Raw genomic sequence first — 12348 nt, 5'->3', positions numbered from 1 at the left:
TCTCCCCGATTATTTAGCTTCTGGTTTGTGTAATTTATTCCTCCACGCACTTCACAGCCGTCAAAATCTGTTTCTGAGATGGGAGAGGAAAAGCCCGGCCCCGGCGTGGGCTGCGCGCCTACCCTGACCCCCTGTGCGGCCTGCCCCGAGGGCTGTCGCAGCCCCTCCCGAGCGCCGACATGTCCTCCGAGCCCTGGCTCTGGCTTTGCAGCTCTTGCGCTCGACCTTATTAGCGCGGTGGTGATGTGAAGCCGTGGCATTGAGGGTTGGATGCGGTCCGTGCTTATCCCGCAGGGAGAGCTGGAGGAGGTCCGGAGGGGCACTGCTAAACCACGGCTCCCTCCCGGGAGCCTCCCGAGGGTGCAGCTTCCCCTGCACTGTGAATTTCTGGAGGTGTTGCCTGCGGCATGTGTGTGCCATAACAAGAAGTGTGATTTCTGCTTTTTTTTTTTTTAATTTTATTTCTCCTTTTAGAAACCAAACACCACCTTAATCATTGTAGAGGGTTTAGCCTTCTGTCACAACTTGCTCTCCCTCACAAATCCCCTACCCAAACCTCGTCCAAGAGACATAGGCAGCATAAACCTGAAATCCCTTCGAAGGGAAGAAAGCTCAAAGGGCCATGGAGTCAGGCTGCAGACTGTGCTCTTCGGATACCCGACCTGGACATCAAGACAGGTATTCTGGAGAGATCCACTCCGGTCGACCTCCTTTCTCATTCGATAGTCACAGAACTTCACAACAAATCTATGCGCTTTCACTGAGGCACTTGCAATTTCTGATTGCATTTTAACAAGTATTTCTGTCACTTTGCTCCAAAGATCGATCATAACACGGCTAACAACTTGGCAAGAGCAGGAGTTCTTCTGGGCAGAGCTGTGGGGACAACGCTTCTGCCTCCACCACTGTCTTTTGAGCATGGAAGAGTAAATCTGGTCTGCTTCCTACAAAGAATCTGAAATTACCCAAGCTGGGGACTTGCATAAGAAATTAAAGGTTGGGACATGACCAGGAGCTGCCAATTTGGAGTCAGAAATGGCTGCGAGGAGGTGCCTATGTGCTCTGGAAAAGCCATGTCGATCCATCAACGCCCCCCTCCTCCTTCCCATGGCTCTTTAGAAAAGCAAGGGCCATTAGGAGAGGGTGGCCTGGCCACTCAGCACAGCCAGGGCTGGGCCACGGGGATGTGCTGATGCCATAACCCTCTGCACGTTGCTGTGGTGGAAGCTTTGTGCAGGTCTCTGGAAGGAGCTGGTGGATCCATTTTTTCGGTGAGCATCTGTGCTCATCACCAGCTAGATTTCCCATACCAAGAGGGGTTTGTTGGATCGTACCTTATACTGGCAGCTTTTCTGGAAGTCCATGAAAACGGAACATTGTCACAGAGAAAAACCAAGCTTGAGAAAGCCCTTGTCAAAGCCCCAGCTTGCAACCTGCATGCAAACACAGCTCCTCCTGTTGCTCTCTTGATCTGATCCATCTTCTCTTTCCGTTGCTGCTTTTCCAGGCCAGAGCATGTGGGGGTTGAGGACTCCTCACTGCTGGGAAAGCAGCCCACGCCTTTGGGGTCTGAGCCTGAGATGTGCTCATTGCTGGGGAGTCGGAAAGGATGCATGCGTGGGCAGAGTTCAGGGCAGCATTGAAGTGTGGTGGTGTCCCGTGGGTGCACGGTGGCTGTCGGTCACTTGTGTGCGAGTTGTTGACTCCCTGGGGGAGAAACTCTTCTGCGTTGTCTGTAACCTTGCCCATCTGAGTCTGAGTGTGTTTTTCAGTCCCACGTAATCTTGCCCACCAAAGTCCAAGTGTATTTTTCAGTCCCACATGCAGTGGAGGCCCGGTGCCCCTGGACACTTTTCTTGTTCGCCACTGCAGAGGCGGTGCTCCTGGGGAGGCTGGGCTGGATGTCTCGGTTGCCTGCAATGTGGTAGCCCAGGAGGGCAACCAGGACTTACTGGGAACTGCCGATCCCAGCAGCACATGCTATAGCACCTTGCCTTGTGGTGCCTTTTAGCATCTCACGTGGGCTCCCAGTATTCAGATCCTCTTTAGTGTGGCCAGTATCTGAATCCTAAAGGGTCTTTTATTCCTTGGTGAAAGCTGAAGGAGTTGGATGGAGGGCTGGAGATGGCCTGGGCAGATACTGTGGTGAGCAGAGCACACACACCCTTCCTCCCACAGCGCCAGAGAGATACGTTTCTGTCTTATGTTTTGGCGCGTGGATTCCCAGGCTCATTGCACATGAGCCTTGGGCCCCTTCCCTGGGGTCTGGACTAATGGCCAATTAATACCTGCCCTCTAGTACCTTCCTATTTGCTTAAATAAAGGAGAGCTCAAGTGGTGGTGCCCCTGTGTGTTCCTCCCTTGGTTTGAGCAAACGCTGAGCCCTGGGTCAGTTGTTCCCTCTTAGCAGTGCGACCAGCCAGGGAACAACCTCCCGGCGTACCTGGAGCGAGGAGCCCCAGCCTCGAAATACCGTTTGTGACAGAGACCGCGCGTACGCGTGAACCCCCTTTGTCTGAATGAGTCTTTTGCTTCTAGTTGCTGCCAAGTGGTGGGGAACCAAAAGAATCGACTATGCTCTCTACTGTCCTGACGCTCTGACGGCTTTCCCAACGGTCGCTTTGCCGCACCTCTTCCACGCGAGCTACTGGGAGTCCACAGACGTTGAGACAGGTACAGTCGTCCCCCCTCCCCTGATCTCCCTTAGGCTGAAAAATATTTTGGGCTCTTTGTTTTTTCCACTGAACCTTCCATAACTCTCGTTGACGCGTAGAGATGAAAAAATACCCCTTGCCACTGCAGATCCATTTTCTTCCCCTTCTTTTTGTTCCCCACCTGTGTGGTTAGCAGAGCTGCACACATGCAAACTTCATGGACGTGTGCTGTCACGCCTGGCTAGTTTGGGTTTTATCATCGGAGCAGGTTTCAGATGGGCTCGCCAGGGAGACATGGAATGAGCCCAAGGCCATTTCCTATCAGATCGCAGTTGCTAAAGTCGGTGGCACTTGTTTCTTGAAGTGAGCTGTTCTCTGTGTATGCGAGTTTGGATCTCAAGTCTGAAACTTAGAGGAAACTTCTCGATGTACAAATAAAAATAGCACCAAATACAATAAAACCGAAGGAGTTGTTTTGTATGAATTTGATGTGAGTTGATAGACAGGGTTGGGCTCTCCATTTTGGCTTTCTAAGTTATTGTGGTCTCCTTTAGGAACTCAGACCATCGTCACTGCCTTGGGATTTAGCCTTCATTCCTCCAGTACAAAGCAGTTCTCCTGGGGCTGGGTAAATGGGGATTGCTGGAGTCTGACATATCGGACACTATCAACCTACATTTGGCCTGAGATTTAAATTTACTGTTTAAAATGGGTTTTTCCTAAAAGAAATATTTTTCCTTCAGTTCCTTGGGGATGAGTGGGAGTTATTTGCCTTTCAAAGTATGAACCCCCCAAGGAATGGTACTTAGAGCACAGAACTGGAAAAAACAAAACTAAAAGCAACTCTGTGGATTGCGTTGCCCACTTCGGCACTTGGGTTTGCTTTGTGTTAGCTCAGCTGTTAAGCCGTCCCCGCTCTCTTCCAGCCTCCTCGACTGCAGCTCTCAATTATTTATAATTCTGTTGGCAAACTTTCTTTCAGTGCTATCTTCCAAATAGTGTGGGAACCATAAACAACAGAGATGTCAGTGCTGGTGGCAGCTGAGTGGTAGCGATAATCCAGTGAAACCCTTTCTTCCCAGGCTGTATCTAGCCCAGCGAGACATCTCTGTGCTTGCACACACCTTGCTGGATCAGCTGCTGTGAAACCCCAGCCCCGCATTGAACTCAGCCTAACGGCTGAGAGGGGCTCAAGAGAGGGACCCGTAATTGTGTATGAGTGGGAACAGTCACGACAGTCTCGTACACAAAATGCTCCACTCAAGAAATAGCCAATTACTCAGTATTCAGCCCGAACCTGGATCTGTAGCACAGCGTGGGGCTTCGTATCTTGTGGCTTGAGGTACCTCTCCATCCATTCAAAGCCTGCTGGTACTTGCCTCGGTAGCCTGGCACCCCGCTTCCCCGATGCCTGTCTCTATTCACTCGTCTCTGCCTTGAGACCGGGGATCTCCATCCATTCAAAGCCTGCTGGTACTTCCCTCGGTAGCCTGGCACCCCGCTTCCTCGATGCCTGTCTCTACTCACTCGTCTCTGCCTTGAGACCAGGGGTTTTCTCATTCCTTGTCTTCTTGCTGTCCTTCCAGAGCACCATGCCACTTCTTCCCCTAATAAGGACTTGTTTCTAATTGCCTTTGAAAGTCATCTCTGGACAAAATGTAAAAGTAAGCTGTTGAATAGTTTTAGCCTCCAAAGATTAAATCTTGTTAAAACAAGCCCAAATAGGACTCGAAATAGATTCCTGATTTAAATAATTTTCAGTAAAACTTGTTTTGTTTACCTTGGATTGCCACGAACTCCCTCCCCAGCAAGCTCATCCTCCCTGGGGTCCTTTTTCCATTTCCCTGGAAGAAAAACAGCTTCAGCTCTGCAAAGTGAGCTGGCCTGTGTCAGACCACTACAGCCTGGGTCAGCTGGAGAGCTGGTGACCACACAAAATGTGTTCAAGACTTTGTAAAAGAGCCTATGTTTAAGAGGCTCCTTAATTTTTTGGAGGGACGGGGTCACTAACAACTACTGCGGATTTCGGAGTTCTCCATGCAGGGTCACCTCCCAGTCTTACAGCAGTCTTTGAGATGTCCCCTCACCTTTGGGGTCTGTGGTGTTATTCCTCCCTTTCCCTTCTAGAGCTTAAGAGCAGAAGAGCAGTCTAAGTAGGATCTAATCCTGCTTCCCCATCCCTGCCCGCACCCTGGTGACAGGCAGGAATTGCCTCCAAAGGCTGGCTGGTGGGCATCACCTTCCCCCTCTGATCCTCTAGTCCAGTGACACCCCACCAGCACAAAGTCCTTGCGCTTTGTCAACCTCGGAGATGAAGTCAGGATGGACAGACACCCTGGGCACTGCCCTGTGCCTGGCCGAGCCAGACCCCTGCCTGCTTCCGCCGGGGTCAAATCAATAGTTTTGTCTCCTCTGAAAATGAGAGGAGCAAAAGCCATGGGACAGGAGCAGTCCAAAATGTGTTTAAATAGAAATACGAAATGAGCTGAAGGAACGGCACGTGTCGGCATGAGGCTGGTTAGAGCAGCTGGTGCTAGATCTGGTATGGGAACGACAGAAAATGCGCATTTGAAGGAGACCGGTCCCTCGCAGGCTGTGGGAAGAGACTAATGAACACCTGGAGGAAGGGCAGATACGTAAGCGTAGAGCTTGTCCTGCTGTGTTTGAGTCAGTTTTGTACCTCCTAACAATCTAAATAAGCTGCGTCCCAGCCGGGATTAAGTCAACGCTGGCCTCAGGCTTTGCTAGTTCAGAAGAGACCACTTGTCCTTGCAGTTAAGGGAGCAGCCTGTAAAACCCGCAAGCTGACAAGCCAAACACCCAGCAGGCAAACTCGGGCTGCCTCTGTCCAGGCATTGCCCTTACTCGGGGCTGACTCGGGAGATGCAGAACAGCTTGGGCAGGAGGAGGGGGGTCACTGCGCAAGTGGCTGATGTGTCGGTGGGATCTGTCCTCCCGCAGGTGATGAGGCATGAGAACTCGAGCGTTTTGGAGCTGGATGGGAAGGAGGTGTCTGTCTTCACCCCCTCCAAGCCTCGCGAGAAGTGGCTCCGCAAGAGGACGCACGTGAAGCTCCGGGTAAGGGCGTTTTGGGGCTGCGGCAGGGGGAAGCGCCATCCTGTAGAGGGGTTTCGATTTGGGCTGCAAGGACGGCACTGAAGGCGGCCGGCGTGGGCACGGCTGTGTCCGTCCACGGCAGAGACAGAGGATCACATTGCACTGCTGGTATATATTAGTGATTATTATATCCTACCCGTGTAGTTGTGTAAGAGCGACCCAAAAGATCTGTACCAGCAAGATCTCCTCTTGGCCTTGAGTCTACGTAAAATACAGAAAGCATTGGCTGTGGGTAAAGAGAGGGAACATCTTTCAAAGTCCAATAATGCAAGTTCTCTGCTTCGTAAATGCCCTTCGCTCCCAGGAAATGTCTCCAGTTCCCGAAAGAGGGCAATTCTCTCTAGGTCTGAAACAATGTCAGCAAATTTCTCTGGCAGCTGTATTGCCTCTTAAATCCAAAGTGTAAGAGTTAATAGATGGTATCAGAGTGGCACGTACAAACTGCCATTGAAGTTGGCTCTTCAGCCCTGTACACTCAAATCCATCCCATCAATGCGGGGCACAGAGTTTCACCTCTGCCACAGGTCGAATTCTTTTCTAAAGCTGAGAGCTGTGGGTGGAGTGGAGGGGGGGGAATGGTGCAGAGAAACCCACGCTCCAATTTGTCCAGTTATATGTGGCATTTCCCTGTGAGGCTGTCCATCACTGCAAACTTTTTTCTTTCCTTTTTTTTTTTTTCTTTTCCCCCCTTTCCCTCTTACGCAGAACGTTACAGCCAACCACAGGATAAATGACACCATCGCTAATGAAGATGGGCCCCAGACCTTAACTGGAAGGTTTATGTACGGTCCGTTAGATATGGTCACACTCACAGGAGAAAAGGTACTGTGTCTGCTAGGGGGGTTGCCCGCCATGGGGTGAAAAGTGTGGGGGACAGGAACAGAAGCGGTGCTGGTCGGTGCTCCCTTGGTCCCTGACCGGGGTTTGCTACCTTTGCGTCTTGGCCAGGTTCCCCTGCTCAGACTTGTGTGGTGCCTCCTACCAGCAGTAGTGTTCATCATGGAGGTCTTTACCACCGACGCCAGGTTTCATTCCGGCATCCTGATGTTTGGCTGCTTCTCAGATCTGTGAAGTGCGGAGGGTGGAAGCAGGACCCAGCCCTGCTGCCATCCAAAGGGGCTTGGGTGGAAGGTCCCCATACTTGGCCTGTTCTACTACCATTCCAGAGAGAATGATTTTAAACTAAAAGAGGATAGATTTAGACTAGATTTCTAAAGGAAGAAATTTTTTACCATGAGGGTGGTGAAACACTGGCACAGGTTGCCCAGAGAGGTCATAGATGCCCCATCCCTGGAAACATTTAAGGTCAGGTTGGACAGGGCTCTGAGCAACCTGATCTAGTTGAAGATGTCCCTGCCTGCGGCAGGGGGGGTGGTTGGACTAGATGAGCTTTAAAGGTCTCTTCCAACCCAAACTATTCTACGATTCTGTGATTCTACTCGTCCGTGTCCTTAATGCTGATGTTGACCCAGCCTTGCTGTCTTCCCAGGTGGACATTCACATCATGACCCAGCCGCCCTCAGGAGAGTGGGTTTACTTTGACACCGAAATCAGCAACAGCAGTGGCAGGATTTCTTACGTCATCCCTGAGAACCGGCGCCTTGGCATTGGCGTGTACCCCGTCAAGATGGTGGTCAGGTGAGGTACCTTGGGGTGCCTAGTTTGCAAGAGGAAAAAAAGTGGAATCTGATTGCTGTAGAATATGGTCCTTCCTTGTGGGGTGGCTCTGATTGTTGGGTGGGTTCAGAGCCTGGTTTGCCAGCAACAGGGACAAAGTCGTTTGTACTCCACAGCTGTAAGAGGAAGATCCACGTTTTATTTTGACTCCTACATCATCAACAGTCTTTTGCAAAACTGCACAACTGAGCATGTTTTAAAGACCATAAACTTGTCCTGGAGGGACAGAACTTTGTACTCAGGATAATTCAGAGCCCAGAGGCTCCAGCTTAGCTCCAATTGCTGGTGCTGAGCTCTGGAAAGGGGAGGAGACGAGCATCTTCTCAATGGTGAACCCAGCAATGGTTTTCTGGGAGTATTTTTCTGAGTCACTGATGCCAGAGCTCCAGAGTACTATTACCAGCCCCACTTTAACACAGAGGGCTTCATGCAGTGCCTGTCGCTGCTATAACTGAGGGTGGCATCGCTGTTAGAGGCTTTGGGCCAGATTTGGGTGCTGCTTTGGGCTTGTGATGCACTGCAGGACTTGGTGATGCCTTCTGAAAGAACCTCTATATCTTGATGCCTATAAATACCTGTGTCCCTTTCAGGGGCGACCACACGTACGCAGACAGCTACATCACGGTCCTGCCGAAGGGGACGGAGTTCGTGGTGTTCAGCATCGACGGCTCCTTTGCAGCCAGTGTATCCATCATGGGCAGTGACCCCAAAGTCCGCGCTGGAGCGGTCGACGTTGTAAGGTCAGCGGCAGGGGCTGGGGCAGTCGGTCTGTTTTACCCTGGCGTTGCTTTAGGTCTGCAATCCATTGACTTCTGGCTTTCCTTCTAGGCACTGGCAAGACCTCGGCTACCTCATTATCTATGTCACGGGCCGCCCTGACATGCAGAAGCAGAGGGTGGTAGCGTGGTTAGCACAGCACAACTTCCCCCATGGGATCGTCTCCTTCTGCGATGGGCTCGTTCACGACCCGCTGCGGCACAAGGCCAACTTCCTGAAATCCCTCATCACAGACGTAAGCCTGAGTCTGCTGAAATACGATCGTAGCACGGGTTTAGATTGCTCCTCGTCCAATTGCCCCTGTCAGCACCAGTCTCTTGGCAGCGATGTGCCCCGCAGTGGAAGATTAATCTGTTCTCATCCTTTTATTGCTCTACAAAAGTGTCTACGTTGTTGAATTGTGTGAACTGCTCCATCACTGGTCCTTCCAACACCAAATGGCTAATGAAACAGAGGCAGCAGTGCCTCCCGTTCCTCACACATGCACTTTTTTCACCTGTTTGGTGGCTTTCTGGTTGCCTGTGGTGTAACCAGCAGGTCTGAGAGGGCGTGGAGCTGCTGGAGAAATGGCCTTGCACCACCCAGCCTTGACGGGAGACTCCACAGAGCATCTTCCCAAGCATTCAACCCCAGGGAGGTCTTAATGTTGCTCAGCCCAGAGCCTCAGAAAAGCTCCAGACAAACCAAGATTTTCTCTGTCTGGCAAGTGAAGGAACTGCCAGTGTCCCGAGCATTTGTGCCCTGCCTTGAACAGTGGGGAAGCCCCTCGTTAACTCTGTTGGACTCTCGTTTCGGCCCGAGTCACAGTGGTGGGAGCAGCTGGCCCTGACTTGCTGCCTGCTCTCCCTCGTCCTCCAGAAGAACAAGTTGTGACCAGGGCCAGAGGTTTCCCCTCCATCTCCCTGGCCTGCCTGCGGCCCCGGGGGCAAAGCCGGCCGTTCTGTGGTGGCACCAGTGTCTGCACCTCCCCTGCCAGCCCTTGCTTCAGCCCCCTAAGGAAGGGGCTGGCCAGGAGCTGCTCTCTGCTCGGAGTGGAGGCAGGCGAATCCCTGAAAAGCAGCGTATTTTGCTGCCTGTCTCTTCTCCCCGTGCCTGGCAGAGTTAAACAGCAGAATTGCGTGGCTGGCGGAGGGGAACGCTCCCCGCTAATGATTACTGCACAGGGGGTTGCAAACCGCTCCTCTCCCCCAGTGACAAGCAGGCAGTGAAGTGTGCGGCGTCCCTGCCCCCCGCAGACCTCAAGGAAAGGCCGTGGATCAGCAAGCGGAGATCTGCTTTCATATTGCTGTTAGTCCTTTCGTTCTGGCCTGTAAACATCCCCGGCTCGGTTAATTAGCGCTTTGCACAGCGGTGCATTATCCAGCTGGGAACTTTACATAAGTGATTGACCTGAGATTCCCACAAATACTATTTATTAAAAAAAAAAAAAAAAAAAAGCCCTGCCTGTTGAGCAGCACGGGGCGCCCATATGTTCTGACCGCGTGTTGCTTTCTCTCCCCAGCTCCACATGAGGATCCATGCGGCATACGGATCTACTAAGGACATCTCTGTGTACAGCTCCATCAGCCTCCCGCCCACGCACATCTACATCGTTGGCCGACCCACCAAGAAGCTGCAGAGCCAGTGTCAGGTAGGAGCCAGCTTGTCTGAGCCCTGGAGGTGCTGCCAAGGGTCTCCCATGGGAGGGCGATGGGAATTTGGTCACCTTAGAACTGGTGACAGAACTAGTCTTTGCCAAGAGGACAGGAACTGTCCCACAGACCAGGACCCATCACATCTGTCTGAGTGGCTCCATGTCTTGTACCTCACCCCAGAGAACCTGGTACAGCAAACGCATTTGGCTACCAGTGGCTAACAGGGAAATGTGTCCCATCCCTCTAACACCTGCCCTCATCCATCTTGTCTCGCAGTTCATCACGGAGGGTTACGCAGCCCACCTGGCCCAGCTGGAGTACAACCACCGCTCGCGCCCTGCCAAGAACACCACGCGCATGGCGCTGCGGAAAGGCAGCTTCGGGCTGCCCAGCCAGACCGAGTTCCTGCGCAAGAGGAATCACCTGCTGCGGACCATCTCCTCCCAGCCTTCGGCCACCGGCAGCAGCGCCAGCCACCGCCCCGAGCGCACCCAGAGCCAGTCCGACAGCGACAAGGAGAGGGACAGGGAACGCAGCCAAAGAAGCATGAGCATCGCCACGGGGTGCTGGGGCCGGAGCGCAGCGTCCCGGCTGGAGTCTGGCCTCTTGGGGCAGAAGTAGCCAGGCCAGAGGCAGCGACCGTCAGCTGCAGCCACGGGAGGAGAAAACAAAAGGAAAGAGGGACGAGGCCGGCGTTACGGGCTGGAAGGGTAAATATGGTGCTACTCTAATAACATCATGGTATTCTGGGAAGAGACGGGATGTTTCCCATGCAGAACGTGCAGGCCTTGCAGCGGGAGCGTCAGGTTTGTGCAGCATGAGCCCAAGGAACAGCTGAAAACTGGGGGGGAAAAGTCTCCAGGTCAAGATCGCGCTCTCTCCTGCCTCCTTCTCTTATCCAGGTCTAGTGACTGTAAATACGTGCCTCCTCGCCTTGTTAGCCATCGCTCCGATATGCGTGACCGAGTGCTGTCCTCAGAGCCGCAGAAACAGGGGATGAGGCTGGGGGAACTTGTTCTTGGTTGTCCCAGGAGTCAGACTGAGGTGCTCTGCCGGTGCCGGCACGGGGTGGGTTTGGGGTTCGATAAGCACGCCGTTTCCCCGGCACAGACAGCCCCAAGCGAGGGATTTATCGTGGGCTGTGCCAGGCAGAGCAACCGAGAGCTTTACCTGTAGAGAGCTTCAAGTTCAGCCACTTTCTCAAGGAGTACGTGCAGTGGCAAAGCATAAAAATGTGTTGATGCTGGTGGTAGAGGCAGAATGTCGGCAGATTCACGCCCAAGCAAGTGGGGTCGTTACTGTTACTACTGTTATTTTTTAAAGAGACCTTTTAGAAGCCGATGGAATTTAATGCGTTGACCTATTAAAAGAGGAATACAAGCTATTTTGTTTGAGCTGTTACAAACCTCAGACACTTAATTTGCTGTTAAAGTTTCCAAATACTCTCGCTATATATTATTTCCAAAAGTAACCACCATATATTTGGAAGCAGCTGAAGGCACTCAGCAGCTAGATTGCATTGCAGTTCTTCTCATCCAAATGCAGGGTCTGACTCTCTCAACACCCACCTCTGAGACGTTTTCTTCTTCCCAGGTTCTCTCCAAGTTCAGTAGCAGCTTTCATGGGAACTAGACTCGCTTCTTTTACCTGTAGTTACTGAACTGTAAAACCTCATTGTTTTTTGCACTGATGATTTTTAGAATGGAAACCTGTTACCATCTCATGTAGCTACACCTAACTGTTTGTAGTGCATGACAATGAAATACTGCTAAGCCAGGGTGTGTGTGTGTATATATATACATATATGCATATACATATGCACACACACGTATATATATGTATATGTATATATTTAAAAAAAAAAAAAATCTGTGCAGAAGTTTTTCCAGCAGTAAGGAGACTGTAAGGAAGTGTGCCAACAATGTCAGGCAACCTTAAGAAAAGGCCATATCTTAATTTTCCTGGTGTGTTTCTCAGTGGATGTGCCTGAGCTGATGGTTTGTGTGCCGCTGGAGCGTGCGCGGGGGCGGGGTGCGTGGCAGAGGGGAGCTGCCGGTGCGCAGGGCGAAGCGCTCGCTGCTGGCTGGCACGCCCGGTGACACCGAGACGTGCGCGGTGCGGGAACGGGAGCGCGTTGCTCTGCAGCAGCGGAGGAGAACAGTGCCTAGAGCGAGGGCTTGCCAAAAAGCCCCTTAGTCCTGTCCCTCCCGAGTCAGCCTGGCCCTGGCAAAGGGCCCGGTTCCCTCCTCGCACACGCCTCCCGGGGCGGAGGGGCATCCGGGGTGCCCATTTACAGACTCCAGTTGGCCTCTTCACGTGGAGATTTTATAGTCCTACCGAGCTCCCCGACTATGTGTAACCCTGCTTTCCCCCACCACACTTTCCTGTCTTTATATCACTTTCTACTTATGAGGATCTTATTTATAACAAAGAATTTTTTAGACTGGCTGGTTCATTTTATTAACTGTTTTAATATGAAGTGCCGGACG

General features: G+C 52.0%; 1 protein-coding gene across 1 annotated transcript in view; it reads left to right on the top strand.

Moving 5' to 3' along the window:
- The window catches only part of PITPNM2 (phosphatidylinositol transfer protein, membrane-associated 2), a 36655-nt gene extending 26175 nt beyond the window's left edge, over positions 1–10480 (top strand). Inside the window, exons 12-19 of the mRNA XM_009581863.1 lie at positions 2539–2673; positions 5581–5732; positions 6477–6593; positions 7261–7409; positions 8039–8188; positions 8277–8460; positions 9727–9855; positions 10136–10480. Coding sequence (XP_009580158.1) covers positions 2539–2673; positions 5581–5732; positions 6477–6593; positions 7261–7409; positions 8039–8188; positions 8277–8460; positions 9727–9855; positions 10136–10480 — 1361 coding nt within the window. The remainder of the gene's footprint in view (positions 1–2538; positions 2674–5580; positions 5733–6476; positions 6594–7260; positions 7410–8038; positions 8189–8276; positions 8461–9726; positions 9856–10135) is intronic.
- Positions 10481–12348: the final 1868 nt, after the last annotated feature.

This window comes from Fulmarus glacialis, unplaced genomic scaffold, assembly GCF_000690835.1.
Source record: "Fulmarus glacialis isolate BGI_N327 unplaced genomic scaffold, ASM69083v1 scaffold3707, whole genome shotgun sequence".
Classification (NCBI taxonomy): domain Eukaryota; kingdom Metazoa; phylum Chordata; class Aves; order Procellariiformes; family Procellariidae; genus Fulmarus; species Fulmarus glacialis.
This window is presented reverse-complemented; position numbering and strand designations above follow the sequence as displayed.